The sequence below is a fragment of the Chelon labrosus genome (genome assembly GCF_963514085.1).
Source record: "Chelon labrosus genome assembly, chromosome: 18".
In the NCBI taxonomy this organism is placed as follows: domain Eukaryota; kingdom Metazoa; phylum Chordata; class Actinopteri; order Mugiliformes; family Mugilidae; genus Chelon; species Chelon labrosus.
In genome coordinates this window covers 17,623,325-17,639,971 of record NC_140351.1, presented here as the reverse complement: position 1 = coordinate 17,639,971, position 16,647 = coordinate 17,623,325, and the positions used below count along the sequence as shown (strand labels likewise).

The 16,647-nt window shown below is 43.6% G+C and overlaps 3 protein-coding genes across 4 annotated transcripts in view; 1 reads left to right on the top strand and 2 right to left on the bottom strand.

The window, feature by feature from the left end:
- Window positions 1-1,085: 1,085 nt before the first annotated feature.
- Window positions 1,086-3,811, bottom strand: otud1 (OTU deubiquitinase 1). Its single transcript, XM_084565664.1, has one exon. It carries the CDS (start codon window positions 3,038-3,040, stop codon window positions 1,679-1,681), a length of 1,362 nt encoding a protein of 453 aa, XP_084421790.1. The 5' UTR covers window positions 3,041-3,811; the 3' UTR covers window positions 1,086-1,678.
- Window positions 3,812-6,459: 2,648 nt separating this feature from the next.
- tgif1 (TGFB-induced factor homeobox 1) lies at window positions 6,460-11,141 on the top strand. Its single transcript, XM_084565871.1, has 3 exons — window positions 6,460-6,705; window positions 8,452-8,681; window positions 9,489-11,141. Exons 1-3 carry the CDS (start codon window positions 6,690-6,692, stop codon window positions 10,155-10,157), a joined length of 915 nt encoding a protein of 304 aa, XP_084421997.1. The 5' UTR covers window positions 6,460-6,689; the 3' UTR covers window positions 10,158-11,141.
- A 4,021-nt stretch (window positions 11,142-15,162) lies between these two features.
- The window catches only part of dlgap1b (discs, large homolog-associated protein 1b), a 39,277-nt gene continuing 37,792 nt past the window's right edge, over window positions 15,163-16,647 (bottom strand). For both annotated transcript variants that reach the window (XM_084566687.1, XM_084566688.1), the window contains exons 9-10: window positions 16,024-16,176; window positions 15,163-15,496 (exon numbers count right to left, since the gene is read on the bottom strand). In XM_084566687.1, the coding sequence (XP_084422813.1) occupies window positions 15,281-15,496; window positions 16,024-16,176 (369 nt within the window). In that variant the 3' untranslated portion in view covers window positions 15,163-15,280. The remainder of the gene's footprint in view (window positions 15,497-16,023; window positions 16,177-16,647) is intronic.

The following is a 16,647-nucleotide window of genomic DNA, read 5'->3' as shown; positions in this document are numbered from 1 at the left end:
TTGTAATAAGTTTAAGAAATATAAATTCCTTTTACAAGCCAGTAAACTGGTCTCAGAATATGGAGGACTACCCTGCCCCCTAGTGGTAAGAGAGAGCAACGTGCGTCTGGCGTTAAGAGATCAGAAAGTGGGTGGGGAAAATACCACAGCTAATATTTTGCTCTCTGGTAAAGTCCAAAACAAACAAGCTGTGTCATAAATTACAGTTTCAAACGCGTGTGCTGAACTGGCTCGTGTGTAAGAAAATAGTTTCAAAAAAGCTATTAGCAAATTACAGCTACTTTTCCATTTATATGTATATATTACTATAAAGTCCTCTCGAATCTTGTTTATGTCGAAAAAGTATCTTTATTTCCCATACCAGCTTTTTCTTCATGAATCAGTGGGTTGTGCTTCGTATTAAAATTGAACGCTTAAAAGGACGAAGTACTTTACATGTAAGTATCTTTAGGGAAAGCACTGGATATTCAGAAATTATGTTGGCATCTGTTATGGGCCAAGACAATATCAACTTTAACATATCTTTTTTTACTGAAATTTCACATCAAAATATTTTTCCAAGGTCAGGGAACATTAAAGTAAAACGCCAAACAGGATGTACTAAACAAGTAAGTGTGTATATATTGTCCCGGGGAGGTTTGGTCCCAATTTAGGAACACACAACTCATTCTAAGTTTAAGTATGAGCAAATTGTTTGTGCGCGTAATATGCTTTTCTTTCCTTAAAAATTATAGTATGGAGGAAATCAAGCAGAATAAATTTAACAAAAAGCTATCTTAGGTTTGAAGCAGTGTAATACTAGCTCTTTTTGCTCTGTGTATTGCACTAAAAGTGCAGTCTGACTTGAAAGAGAAGCTGCAGGGTTACTGCATGTAATAAATTCCAAACATCACTTTTCACTTTGTGAGCGGAGGCGGAGTGCAACACATGTCATTTCATCTGACCTACCACGATGCTATTCAGCAAATAGATTCCAAAACAGTTTCATACACATCACTGACACTGGATTATAATTTGTGGAAATGTAGACAAGAGACAAATTATCAGGCAACAAGCATGCCAATTAAATATGAAGTCATTGCAGCTCATGTTTCATCAAAACTTTATTTTAAAATATCTTGTCAAATCCCCAAAAACAACTGGAATAACTGTAAATGAACCCTTGAATTGTTCTCACAGAACAAACTCTCTCAACTAGTCTGACTTTTAGGACTTTTGTGCAATAGAGAGTTGCTAAAAAAAGACAAACTATGTGGAAAAATGCAAACCAGGTTTCCTCTGTATCTGAAAATACTTGGCAATTACCAACAAAGCACAGGCATAATAGAAAAATAACTGGTCTGCCAAGAAAAGGCAAATAAATACTGCAAAGTCCAAGAGCAGCTCCACAGTCGTATCTGAACACCACAAAGGTATTTCGCTCATGTCAACATAACCCAAACTATCAAAAAGAACACGCTCACGCACTTTCAAACACACTTTTGGAGACGACTACTGCTAATCTGGAAATGCTGGCATATACAAAAACCAAAGTATGTGCACTGCACTTCTTCTTGTTCACGGTAGAAATCTTATAAAAAAAATAATTTAAAGCCCGTAGAAGGCAGAGACAACCACTGCATTCTTCAATCTTCTGTCACACCGTATGTCCATGAATTCTCAATGAACTGCATTTCTTTCACACAGAACCATTTTGCTCTATGTACATCTTGGATAATGAGGCTGCCATGGACTTTGCAAGTTCCTCGTCTCGTCTCCTTTGCATCTGTGAGTGTCTGCACCAGTCGTCATACTCCGGGTTGGGGAGACACCGGTCCAGGAGGACGTCATAGTGACCGTTGCTGAGCCAGCTTAGCCAGATAGTTGGTTTTGAAGCATCCTCCTCCCCGAGATAGTGCACCATGGTGGAGACAGTGGGGCTCTCCAAGCTCCCTCCTGTCGTGAGGTGGATGTTGACGTTCAGCATCTGGCTCATGGCGAGGAGCTCGGGGTAACCGGCCCAGGCACCATCTTGCGCCGCGTTGATCAGGAACTCCCCTACGTCCCCTTCAATGATGGGATTGAACTCGTCCAAGTGGTCGGCGATGTGGTGCACCGTCTGCTCCCTCAGTTCTCCATGTCTCGCCTGGTCCCCGTATGTGGCTTTGCACACAGCTCTGTACAGACAGTTGCCATCTGGAATGATGTGGTACCTGTACTTGTGCCTCTCCTGGAGGTACTTGTTTTGCTTCTCCACTTCAGCCAGGTAGCGGGCCACTTTGTCGTTGATGTCTGCTTTCTCTCGGCTCCTCTGCTGAGGAGAGTCCTGCAGAACGCTGAGCTCAAACCCCTGTCTCTCATCTGATGCTTCAGCAGCTTTGCCGCTGCTCATATCACTAAAATCTTCCTTTATGAGGCCCTTACGCTGAGCTGATCTGGGTGGAACCAGCTCCTCTTCACGTAATGAGGCCCATCCATTGCTTCTGAAGGGGGCATTAGTCAGAGAAGCTGCATCGTCTTCAGCTGCATTTTCCACCATCCTCTTGTATCCTTCTATTCTGGATTCACTGATGTTATTGCTGTTGAAGAGGTTATTCCCAACCAGTTCAGGACAATCAGGGAAAAGTTCATCCGTCCCATTTCTCAGATGATCTATGAAGTCCACCATCACATCAGAGTCATTACAGAGGACATTTTCAACGTTATGTGGGCGAGGAGAGGGTGATTTGGTTTTGGACTCCCTCATGATATGCACGGGCACGGACCTCTCCACTCCATCGGGTCTGCGGATTAATATCTCAGCGGTCGACGTGAAGTAAACTGGCCTCATGGACGCAGCTTCGTAACACGACAAGGCAGGCATGTTTGCGGAAGAAGCGGCGTCTCTCACCGGATCACGACTGACGGCTGAAGTTGCGTCTGGCTGCGTAAAGCCCGTTCTGTCCGCCTCGGGGGAACTCGGTGCCGTCCCGTTCAAGCGCTCGGACGCGGCCGACAAAGTTATTGTAACTTTGCGAGACGACCTCGGGTAGTGTGTCAGCGCACTGTTGTACAACTGCATTTTGAAACGGTCCTTTATACTGAACGCCGCAGCGGGGCCGTTACGGAGAGATGACAACAACAGCTAAAAATACGCCCCATGTCATCAACAACAGCAAAGTAGTATGGGACATCTCCATGGTCCCCGGCGCTGTTATCACTGACACACAGAGACGAGCAGACTGTCCACTTTAGTCTTCTTGCGTCATTTGCCGTTGGGGTGCCTCCCTAATTTTAGACTTCAAACTGTAACAGGACCCAGTCCGCTCCTACACGGTCAAGTCAGACAAAAAACACCACTTCCGTTTGAATTATTTCAAAATAAAATCAAGTTTTATTCTCATTCTCCAAAGTGAGACGTTTTAAGCAATCTGTTTTGTTATATTTAAATAAATGTTTTTCACATTATCCAAGAGACATGAGGCTTAAACTACAAAGAGATCTAAGTTAAGTATGCATTTATGTAACTTTTTAATCTCATTTAGTAAAGTCCACCTCGTCATTAATGCAGCTACCTGGTTTTAGAAGAGAAACACGTTTAAAATCCTCTAATAATAGTCTGTTTGTATTCAGCAGATTCTGATTTTTTGTGTTTTTACTTTTTGTAATTTACCCTTTCTCTGTATCTACTGTGAAGTGAACCTACCTGGTGAGCACACTCTTTCTTCCACTTTCACTATGATATAAAAATCATGATTCTGAGTAGGCCGTTAAAGCCTGGTAACTTCAGATACCATAAACTCTGGATGGCAATGCAACCTTGCTTTGCATCCAGCACAAGGCCAACAAAATCTCAATAACTCAGGTGTGCACAGAGCAACACTTGACTGTGTTTTGAATAATAAATCATGCTACTTGCTGTTTGCCCGCCACAACAATAAAAATCCAAAATAGTATTCATGTCACTATTTACTAAAAATGCTTAGGGAACTGTCCTAGTTCAGAAGTCCACTCTGGATGTTCAGAGCATGGACGTACAGTATGGACACGCGCCTCTTAAAGCAGCTTTTCAGATTTGCACTGGCTTCCCAAATAACATGTAAGGCTCAAAATGAATTATAAGGTGAGGTTAGAGAAGTTTTTCTCCTTCAGGTAATGATCAGAAACAACTTTTTTTGTCCCAAATTCTGCACAAAGACGACGCCTTTTGCCGCCTGTAAGCAGGAAAAGTTTTTGTTCTTGTTCTTTTCAAAAACCGACTGGAGCAAAAAAATAAATATCCTGGCTAAGTGCAGAAAACTTTTAATTGGAAAACGAAGGAAAAACTTAACTGGCACGCCATTTTAAAAGTGATACTTTTATTGCGAAATCCAGTCTTCCTGTTCCTGGTATGATCCGTTCTCTCTGTCGACGTCTTGACACAGCTCTCCACTGTCAATCCTGACTGAAGCGTTGCAAAATGTGAGGCATTTGATGCGTCACAATGCAATTATTCGAGTCTAAGACAGAAACGCTTACCACTAGACAAAGTATGTTTTACTGAACTTTCAGCAGACCGTTTGACTCCAGTTACTTCCATTTAAAGAAAAAATTGTCAACAAACAAAATAAGTGGACAGCCTTTTTCTGGGGAGTGCGTCTATACATTAAACGAATGTTTAACATTATTTAACTGGTCATCTGAATTCACAAAGTTGACTACCTTTAATGTGTCAGCTTCTGTATATGACAATGTAAAAACGAAGCCAAACAAAAGCTCACAAATGAAGATTATTGTTTATATCTGAGAAAAAAGTTAAATAATCTCCTGTCAACCGGATGTCTGTGGCGACATTCCCGGAGAAAATACTTCATGAGCTCACTCCCAGTGTAGTACAAACACCAGGATATGAATGCTGATGGCTAATGTGTTGTCAGACGAAAATTAACAACTACTAATAACAAAACAGTTAGTAGTACTAACAAGCGACAATAACAATGTCAAAATTATTTGTTTCCTTTAAATTTAAATGCCATGACAGGTCTCAGTGACACTGACTGAGTGAGTGGCAACGGCAAACCGCATGGCTCATATCCCTATTTTTAACACATTGTCTGAGTGTTTGAGCTTGCCTGGTGTGGAAACAGAGTCACGCTATGTGAATGGGTTCTTAATATAGATATGTAGTCGATGGGGGCTGTTACAGTTAAACTAATTATACATAATTCAGTTTATTTTTTAATTCTAACTATACATAATTAAAATAGACTGTCTGTAGCGAGGGATTCAATCGATGTATTACATACATACCAATAAAATAAAAATAAAAAACTAAATAGCAGATTTCCCTATCATTAATTTAAATAAAATCAGACAGTAAATTACAATGAATTATTAAATATATTAATTCTTCCCGAGAAAACGGTTTGTGCTTCAACTTGTTAGAAACTGGATTAACCGATCTGCGCGTCATCACGTCGAGCACGCATCACGAAGCAGTACGCCCCAATCACCACCAGAGGGAACCCGAGCGCCTCGTGCTTGTCCATGTTATGCTGAACTTACGTGCAGTGCCGCACGTACACACGGGGAGGCGACATTTAGCTTCCGAATGGGGGGGGGGGGGCGCGAACTGAACGCCTGTCTGGAACAAATGCATGCAAAGAGAGGCGATGCTACAGCAGCTGTCGCATGGTTGTGCACCGCATACAAATGAAGGCATTGATCGTTTCCTTCGCCGTACCGTTGTCTTTAGTAACCTGCACCGGTGCACTAACCTCCAGGCTGCATTAACACCCCTCTGCTACACCCGCGTGTTTTATTGTATTTTTACACATTTCGAAGAATCAGAGCAAACACACTTAAGATAATGTTAACCTTTTTAAATTAAACGACACGGCAACAGTTTCTGAATGAGTTTTAATACGCCACTATTAAAAAAAAAAAAAAAAAAAAATATCCACAGAGGTGTAGGCGTCACTGAAAGTAGCCTACACCACAGAAAATCCTGCACGATAATAAAACAAAAAAGCAAACCGCATAGTGAGAAACGGTGACTAAACGTATTGCTGTTTACCACACACACACACCGCAAGTCTCGATAGGAATAGCCTGTAGCAATAATGTGAATTTTCACTGTGGTTAGGTGTCTTGTGTAGGTGTTACCACGAGGTCCGCAGTGCTTTCCGGCAGCCTGTTTGTTTTCATTCCGACTGCCCGCCCAGATCAACGCTGCGCATGTAACCGTTTAACACATATATATTTATATGAAGGCGATTCATTGACTATAGTTCAAGGGGGGGGCTGCAGCAGTTAAAGCTCAACCGGACTGTATTCATGTCAGTGGAACAAGCCATGCTGATGTCAGAGATTTCCCCCCCCCCCCCCTCCGCTCTCGCTCCGCGGTGGGAGGATCTCTGTGCGTTGAGTCACGCAGCTGTCAAAGATAGCTGTCACCCAGTTTCAGGATCAAACACACACACACAGTCAATGAGAAAAAAGGGACGCGGAGATCTCAGGTAACCCCCCTCCAGTCTCCAAACAAGGACGATTTAGAAGTGAAGGGAAAGAAAAGGAGAGAGAGAGAGAGGCTGAAAGGAAGGAATCAGAAAACGGAAACGGAGTTTTTTGATAAATAAGGATTATATGCGGATACGCGCTCCGGAGAAAAGAAGAAAAACACAGCACTGAGACGTTTCTTCTTCTTCTTCTTCAGCGCCTTAAGAGGAATAAGTGAGCATTTTCAAACGGAGATGAAGTCGAAAAAAGGTATGTGGGAGGCTTTAGATGAGAATTAAATGATTTTTTATTATTTTTTAAATAGACAGAGACAACGTTGAGGGCGACTAACAGCGATTTCCCCTCATATGCAAACCATGCAGTCTATTGTTTCCTTTCCAGACATGACAGGGGGCTTTTTTTCTGCCATGTGCTGGCGCGATGTCAAAAGTCGATATAGCTCAGTTTAACGCATCGTTTGCGCTTAAATACATGTGCTTTTATTCAAGTTTTAGTCACTCCGCGGGTGTCGCCATGTGTCTTGTTTTCTAGCGTAACTGGGCTCAACTCTGTATCTCATTTAAAACGCCAAAGTGGATTCGAACGCGCTCCTTTCCGAGTCGAAATAAAAGCCAATGTGCTGAGAAATGCTGCATTTGTGTCAAAGTTTGACCGAGCGAGGGCAAAGTTGTTCGCCCGCTGCGAGTTCGGGAGTCCGAAATGTCACATTTTGACAACTTTGGGAGCTTTATAAATCGACACGTTGTGTCTTTTTCGCCGTCTGCCGCGGACAGAGACGCCTCCAGCGGCTTTAAATCTGACGGAAAGCCAAATGTAGGCTAATGTTCATCCTGACCTCATTGTGGGAAGTTGCCTTGTTACATTCGCAGACCTCGTGGTGCAGAGCGCACACATACACAATAGAAACCCCCTTACAAGTTGCTCAAACTCACAAAAGCAGCGGCTTCTCCTGCTTAAAAACGCCTTCCCTGCTCACTATGTGAAGCCGTGGCGCTTCGAGTGGTGTTAAGTTTGTGCCAGGCTCGCTGTTTGCGCGTAGAAACTTTTGAATTGCATACAAAGAAACCACGCAGCCCCAGATTCTTTTGTTTAGTCTGGAGACGCTGATTTGCAACAGGTCTCCCCTCCCCCTTCCCCTCGCTTCAGCCTACGTAATTACCTCATCCTGTTGGCCGCGCAGACTTGGGAACTTTCTTATTCCTTCCCCACTAGTTTGCCCGAAGAGCGGACTGCGTAAAGTTGCGGATTAAATCCCATTTTCTCGTTTTGGATGTGCGCAATGGCGCCTGATCCGCCCAGCGCGGTAATCTGCTGGTGTTCGGATGTAAATATTGATCAGTCACTGACGCAAATCTTTGTCACAGAAGCGGGCCAAATACTTTGTGTTAGGTAAATATGTAATATGGGATGGAAACCAGGCTACTTCCCGACCAAAAATACATTAAAAGTAATTATCTTGTTGACATCCACAGCAATTCAAAGGCCCAGCCCCTGTTTGATCGTGATTGACTTTGATTGGACCTAAATTAAAAAAAGCTGCCCTGTAATCTTCAATGCTGCTGCCCTTTGAGAAACTAAACCTCCTTTCATGCAGCGATTGTTGCTGTCTGTGGAGTAGACCTGGCTTGTATTTGTTGAGGCAGGTTTTATAACTGACACAGCATCAGACCAGCCTTTGTGACGTCCCCCCCTCCCTCTCTCTCTCTGTCTCTCTCTCTCTCTCTCTCTCTTCCACCTCCTCCTCCTTCTCTGCCTCACACCCTCCCTCTCTCCTTATATGAATCACATGGCTGAACTTGACAGCTTGCTTCTGACACATCAGCTGCCTCCCAGACAGCTTGGTAAATGGCTGCGGCAGAGCGGCTGGGAGACTGACAACAGGGTAGCTGACGTTAGACGGTCCGCGTTCCTCTTTGTTGTCTTGTTCTCGCACGCGCTCTCTTTTTCATTTATTTTTATTTTTTATTTCCCCCCCCCCCTTCCCGCCCTGCGCAGGTTTGATGATGCTGTCGGGGAGCGAGACGGACGACGAGGACAGCGTGGACGCCCCTCTGGATCTGTCGTCCAGCGCAGGGAGCAGCGGGAAGAGGAAACGGAGGGGGAACCTGCCCAAGGAGTCGGTTCAGATCCTCAGGGACTGGCTGTACGAGCACCGCTACAACGCCTACCCCTCGGAACAGGAGAAAGCTCTTCTCTCCAAGCAGACTCAGCTCTCCACTCTGCAGGTATGATTTAAAAAAAAAAAAATGTGTATATATATATAGCCGGCATTAAACCCCCAGCGGTGGTGTAAACAGACCACTGTAAAAGTCAAAAGGAAACAAGTGTCAGCCCGACTGAATCATTTCCTGTCTAGATGGCAAACAAAGTGTGACACATAAACAGTGCATTGAAGGTCATCCAGACCAGCTTGATGTTGCAACATAAAAGTCTATGAGACAGCGTGAGTAAACTCACTCCCTGTGTGCTTGTGGGCTTGGCCAAAGCACTTGGACAGGAATTTCCCTCCCTCTAGCCCCTCTCCATCCCAGCTGTCTGGGAACAATGCAGAGTCATTTACATAGTTAGAGCTACAAGCCTCCCTGAGCCAGTTACGACTAGCCTGCAGCATGGAGGGAAAAAAAGAAGAGAGATGGCCGTGATTACTGCTGTGACAAAGGAGATTAGTTTTTATTGAAAACTATTTGACATGCGGGATTAAGGAGGAGACATTGTGGAGAAAGTTAATGTTTTGCTTAAAGGTTGGAGGTGTTTGCTGTGTATCTGAGAGGCCTGCTCTGTGATTTACAGCAGCGCTCAAATTATGTAAACAGGAAATGCTGATGGTGTGAATTACATAGCGCGAAGTGAAATGTCCGTGAGCTCGAGGAGGTTTAGCCTTTCATTTTGATTTCTCTCCTGGAAACGGGCACAAACTGTACCTTGAGATTAGAGCACCAGCAGAGTTTCTCCTCAGACTGCGAGGCAGAGTGTGAGTGAGCCATGTGATTCAGCTTTCTCACTGCATGGATCTTTGTTGTCGTCTTTTTCAGGTCTGCAACTGGTTCATTAATGCACGGCGGCGACTTCTCCCCGAGATGCTGAGGAAAGATGGCAAAGACCCCAACCAGTTCACCATATCCAGGAAAGGCAGCAAGGCTGGCGACAGCTTCTCCGACAGCTCCCAGTCCCCGAAACACAGCAGCCCTGCAGCAGGTACGGAGGAGAGCTACGACAAACGTGTCCTTCATCCCTCCAGCTTCGACCCCGCCATGCCCGGCGTCCTGAGGAAGGCAGTTTCGCCCTCCCTACCCTCTCCAACCTCCACGTCCCCATCTCCAGGGCTCGTGCCCACCCGGCCTTCCGTCATCTGTCACACCACTGTCACCACAGCAATGCAAGCCAGCCCGACAGCTTCCCACCCCTCTGTGCCAGGAATGAACTGTGACAGGGCAGCTGAGCTGCTGCAGTCTGTGCAGGCCCAGGCACTTCTTAGGTGCCGGGAAGAAGGGCCAGGCAGCCAGCCGCTCCCCACCACTACCACCATCCTCAGCAGCACCAGCATGGAGGGCAACTTGAGCCCCCGCAGCGGGCTGTTCAACACCCCTCCCCCCACCCCTCCAGACCTCACACAAGACTTCAGTGGCTTCCAGCTCCTGGTGGATGTGGCCCTCAAACGGGCTGCAGAGATGGAGCTGCAAGCCAAACAGCTGGTGTCCTAAAGGAGAAAGTGACAGAAGAGGAGGGAATAGAGACTGACTTTGTGTCTCGACTATGGGACTCCTCAGCTCAGTGACTTGTCTGCACGCAACAGAGAACAAATCCACATAAAAGCCTGATCATTTCTATTTTTGGTATACCAATCAAATTGATGAGGATGTTTTTTTTATTGAAAAAAAAAAAAAAAAACTGAGGTGCCTTGGCTGTAAGTTGTTCATTCATTTCATATACATGCGTATGTATCTACATGTGTATTTTATTTGCACACAGGGACCAAAAATGTTATCAGAGAAATGCTGCCCGTCTTTATGTCTTTCCATTAAACTGTATATCATTTTAGAGAACAGAGCAAGAGCTAGAATCCGTCGTCGTTCACGGACCTTTCAGTCGGATCGGTCGCATCCACACACGTTTACTGTTGAGCATTTCAGAGATCAGTTCATGATTGGTCTGCCTCGTTTGTTTGCACACTAAAGGCAGAAGAAGGTCATCTCAGTGTCTTAAACATACTTTGCTCTTGGCATCTATGACATCTATGAACTTATTCACTACTGTAGTAAATGTTTATGTGTTTTCATGAGTATAGTTTTGATTTTGTAATTTACTTTTAGCTATTTTAAAAGAAAAAAACCCTCTATGCTTTTCCTTTTTCTTTATTTTTTTTTTTACTCTTTATTTTTCTTACCAAGGGATATTTCAGATGACCAATGTAGCAGGTTCTTAGTCTGAGCCTTCATCCCATCACTCAGCGAAAACAACGGCCAGTGGACTGGAAAATGAAACACTACAGATGTCTTTTCTGCATTTGCTGTTTTACAACCGGACAAAGACAGCATTTTTTTTGAAATCACCAAAAACGCATTTTCATGTATAATAGGACCATGTGTATAGTCAATGTGACATGATGCCCAATGATGTGATTTCTTTTCATACTGTGCAATGTTTGTGGCGAATAGGGGTCACACGGGATTCAAATAAAGTTTTGTTTTTCTACATCTCAGACTTGATTGTTTCTATTTCCAGATCCAGTAACTCTGCAGAACATTCACGCCGGTCACACCTTCGTAAATCCCACTGAAGGTATTGGGATTCAAAGTGGAGCGAATAAAAGAACACGGGAGGACAGAAATAGTACGGCGTATGGCGTTGGTGTCTTTCCACAGGCATTCGGAGGCATTCCTGTGTGCGAGAGGTTTTTACGACAGCTCCCGTGAATTTGCATAGCCCTGCATAAATTAACACGGGCGAACGGCAGACGTCAACAGCTTCTCGCCGACGGGGTTTTATGTGCGTCTCGATGGAGTCGATGTGAGCCAACGTGCAACCGAGCAACCGGGGGGCTGTTGGGCAGACAGCTGTTCCCCTCTGGTACCTCTACAGCCACAGGATGTGTTACATCCTTCGCTGAAGAAATGAAAGAAATGAAAACCCATAACTGCCTAGGAAATGTGCATGAATCAGTCAGCTAATGTGTTAGAGTTCAGACCTGTTGTGGAATGTACAGAAGATACAGACAGTACTCAAGTACAGTACTTAAAATCTTGAGTATTTCATGTGACTATTTATACTTCACTACACTTATTGCGGAGAAAGAGTCTAGACATATGCACATTACTGTTTTTTTCATTTTGGAGGCTGTGGTTTGCAGTACTTCTGAATTGTATAGCACTGTACCGACATGTTTCTATTATTGTGACCATTTTAGTCAGTGGGCTAGGCTGAATAACAGAAACACCTCTGTGTTTAATCCAGTTTAACAAATTACAGCCTCCAAAATGATCATAAAAAGAACATTAAAACAGTCATGACAGGGGATTTATGGTTATATCAGGGTGCATGCATGTACCTAATCAACTGGCAAGTGCATGCATAGATTAAAACATTTAATACTTCAGTTAGCGAGTCTTTGATCAACTAAAGCAGTAAAAATATCGTTAAATATAACAGATGCATAGTAATACAATACTCACGTTGCCATGAAGTACATTTAGCATGAAGTATATTTTGCTGATGCATCCATTTTGAAAATTTTAATGCACTGTGGTATTTTTTATCACCACTGGCTAGGACACTGGTTATCTATCTATCTGCTTTTTATTGCGTAGTCAGTGGGTGGATCAGTGCCTCAGCCAGCCATCAACAAATGTTCAGAATGCATTGTTCACCTTTTGTCAGATGTTTCCCGTCAAGTGTCTTGTTTCGGAGGCCGTGTCCACCCTGACTGACGGAATCACTAATAAGGGTTTAAACAGACCTCCAGGCGCACAGAAGGCCGTTTTAGCCCACCAGGGTAGAACATGTGATGGCTGGATTGACCCAGGGCCGGGGTCGCACACAAAGGCACAAAGGCACCAACCCCCCCCCCCCCCACACACACACCCGCACCCTCCTCACACAACCCCTAACCCTCACTCTGGCCGCCAAGGCCGGCGCGCCCCTCCCCACGGCATGACTGATGTGTGAATGACGAATCACCAGAAGCTGCACGTACAGGAGCTTCGAGGCTAAGCTAAGGCCAAAAAAGCGCTGTCTAATTATGGGGATCCGCCTCTGCGGAAGGGAAATGCCCTAAAAAACACACCATGCGGGCCTTGTAATCTGTTTAATTATATTCCAATTGAAAACACATGTAGAGACGGGAAAGAAATGAACACAACAAAATTATGGCAATGATATTTCTTTTTTAATGCCGATAAGAGTTCATACACGTGCCATAACATCAACAGTGTAGTAACATTAATTACAAAATGTATATCTGCTTAATATGTTATTTGAGTTTTTGAAGTTTACATGTACATAGGGAAACATTCAGTTATGTACAAATGTTTATTTGAATGTTTTTCTCTTATGTAACTACATCACAAGCCTCAGAGCTGCTGGAGTGTCTTTTGAGTTTAGCAATAAAACCACAGTCCAACATTCTGGTTTCTAACTCCCTGCTATACCAGGAGTGTAATATTGATATGTTAATATAATAAACATAAATAATTATTTGACAGACAGTTCAGTTCAAATACAAGTTCTGAAGTAAAAATAATAAAATGAGCTTCATCTACATAAAATGGCATTGAAATATTGTTATATGCGCCCTCGCTAAAATTTATATTGACCAGCTAAAGGAAATACAAATCATACCGTACGGTTACACCATCACTTCCTTCACAAACGAATGAAACTATGAAAACTTCAGGTAGCCGTTCAGTTAGGGATAGATAGGAATATCCTTAGTTATCCAATGGCACGAAACGTTTCCAGATCAATACAGAGAAATTTGACTTAATACCTGCTAGTGTGTTACCAAAACAATAATTGGGACCGTGAACCGGCTCAGGATTGTCTCCACATTCAAGCAGCTGACAGAAATACCTTGTTAATGCTAAAGTAGGGCAGAGATGTTCAGGAGGAACGTCCTCGCCGTCTCCTGTATTTAAGATCATGGCCTATCCTGATGGCAGGGGTTATATACAATAAGAGACAAAGCCATGGGTCACATACAGTCACATGAAGTCACACTCTCTCTGCTTCACACGCGCACACACACACACACACACACACACACACGCTAGCACACACTTCTTCCCCTGAGACTGCTGTTGTGCTCGACTATTGTATTAGAAATTAAGGCTGATCACTGAAACGGAAAAGACATAAAGGTGCCTGTCATGCTAAAAATAAATACAACACAGTATAAGGGCCTTGTTGTCAGTGCATAATAATAACCACAATGTCAATAAACAGTCATTGTTCTCCTAATCAATAACTTAAACACGGATACAAAATATTAGAAACGTTTTTTTTTCTTCTGTATGACCTTTAAATAATTGCTTCATTTGGAGGCAGAGATAGTGCACACACAGTGAGGAGAAATAGTCCCTTTTCAGTCCTGTAGTCTCACAATACTGTCAATAAACCTGTCTAAAAATGACATAATAAAATATAGTACAACTAGCAGTACTGTACCAAAAATGTATATTTGAGCTTTAGAGTTTGAACACAATATGAGTTAGGCATTAAATAAATAATAATAATAATAAAAAAAAGACAAAAATATTACCTTGTGTCAGACGCAAGCATGTCATGTCCTTTGTACAAATAGCTTTAGCTCAGTTTAAAATGAGACGAGATGAGTGGTTTGTTTACAGCTTGTTGATACTGCTACCTCAGTCATCAGTTACAACTAGGACCCTTTAGACCTAGAAAAATAGGAAGCACTTTTAAGACGAACATCTCAATCAAAACACACACACACACACTCTTTCTGTCGCGCGTGCACACAGATTAGGATTGTGGCGTTCAGTGAACTGCGCTCCCGGCTCCACAGCCGCTCCGCTTCACCTGTAGGAGCAACATCTAACCTCTTGACCTACAGGGTTAGCTTTTTACCAGAATCACCCTTTTTTCCCAGACGGAAGGCGAATTGTGCCACCGTCGACACTTTAATTGCCTTTTTTGGTCTGCTTTCTCACCTAGGTTTTAATATTTTACCTCAATATACAAAACATAAACTAGTGTACTTTCAGAATCTGTTAGACTTTAATATAGATTTTGCTAAAAAATATAAAAATCAACTTAATACATATCAAGAGGACTGAACGGGTCTGGTCTCTGCATTGGAGTTGATGTATTTAACCTGAGCCGATCAGATCAAATACATCACTTCTAAGTATATGTGTGTTTGCTTGTACATATACAGACATATGCACACGCACACATGCACATACATGCTCCCTCCCTGTGTCCCTGTGCTCTCAGCTCATTAATGTGAAGCATCACTGCTGTGCTACACCAGGCTTACGTTTTAATATCAGGCCACTTTAAAAAAAGGGGGGTCCGTAAGATACTTCTTTGGGAGAGAGGGGGCAGGTGGAGGAAAAGAGGGGGTGCTACATCAAAGCTGGGAGAAGAAAATGAAGGAGGACGGAGGGGGGTTTAGATAAATAAATAAATAAATACTGTAAGTAAGTAATGTACATTTCTTGTTCAAAAAGCTTCTATCGTGAGCGACCCCACAGTGATCTGCAAAAAGTGTGATTATATCATGTTAGCACCCTAGCCTTATCATTCAGTGCTATTGTGTTTACGGGACAGTGTGTTGGACGTGTGTCGGTACAAGTGTTTCTGTGTCTCATAGTCTGGTCTGAGCCTCGGGGATATAGATCTCGATACTGTCTGCGCTCTCGGTAGCAGAGCTCTGCCGAACCGACGCGGCACGTTTGGCAGCTAGCAGGCGTTTGCGAGCCTCCAGACGCTGGCGCTCAGAGCTCTCCAGCGAGCGGTCCCTAGCCAGGGGAGGGTGGCCCTTCTGGGGCTTCTTTGGCACAGGAGGGGGCATCCTTCTCTCCTGGACAGGAATAACAAATAGTCTTAAAAGACAAACCACCTTGAGTCCTCATGGCAAGGCCCAGCTAAACACAACGACGAGCGACACAACTGCAGCCGGAAGGGTTAGACAGAGCAGCGTGGTTGTTGCCGGCACAATGTCAGAGCATGCAAGTTCAAATGAGGTTATGGTTCACAGTGGCAGCCATTTTTGTTTGGGGTAAGAGAGCACGACGGTGGCCATTGCGTGAGGTAAAAGACCATTGGAGATGGACGGGCCCCAACGGTGCATGGCAGGTAGAGTCGCTTCTCAAAAGCAGCTCACTGTCAACAAGACAGAACAAAACACACAAATACAAGTGGCGGCGTCAGGCAGGCGACAAGACAGTAAGCAACACAACTGCATGCATAAGCTTAACTGTGAATCATTTGGACTTTTAAAGTATAAAGCAATGACAGCAGATTTCATGCAGGTTAGTGAAGCATTCCAAAACAATATCAGGGTTAGATCATTTCTAACGGAGCTGAGTGAGTGTCGTGTGTCTGCACCTGAATTTCCGGGGGAGTCAGAGGTTTCCAGTTGTTGGCTTTGAGTTGGTGGAGCTCATCAAACTTCAGGCTGATGTTCTCGATGGACAACTGGAGCATGTCCCAGAAACCGGCCAGGTCCTGGGAGACGGGCCGCGGGTGTGCGTTCGGGTTCTGAAGCACAAACATTACACACATTTTTATTTATTTTTTTATATGTTGCTTCTATCTCGTGATTCAGTTTTACAGCAGCTGTACAAATCATAAACTTGGCTCTCAGTTAAATGCCAAACTGCAGCCAGTTTATTATGAACTGCCACACTGGCATCATACTGTGAGAGGCTGGAGTGCTGGGCTTGTATCCAGAATGTGCCTTTGATTTCTTCATTATGCTTTGTTTAGAATCATACATCCATTGTGGTTTAAAAAAAAACAAAACAAGATCCAGCTTGTCAGTCCGTCTGCCAAAAGCTCATCATGATGTCCACTACTACATAAACATAAATAAAGACAAATTCCAAGCTGTACTTTTATGGATTTTGCTAAATAAATATAATTATTTTGATGGAGTCATTTATATCACATCATCTTTCTTCCAAGACTCTCGCTTTTACACAGCAACTTCTGTTTCCTGTACAGGAGAGG

What these genes read in the sequence shown, in the direction of transcription:
- otud1 (XM_084565664.1), bottom strand. Translation starts at nt 3,040, where the DNA reads ATGCAGTTGTACAACAGTGCGCTGACACACTACCCGAGGTCGTCTCGC.
- tgif1 (XM_084565871.1), top strand. An exon ending in CTCAGCTCTCCACTCTGCAG is followed by an intron (nt 8,682 to 9,488) that starts GTATGATTTAAA and finishes CGTCTTTTTCAG; the next exon opens with GTCTGCAACTGGTTCATTAA.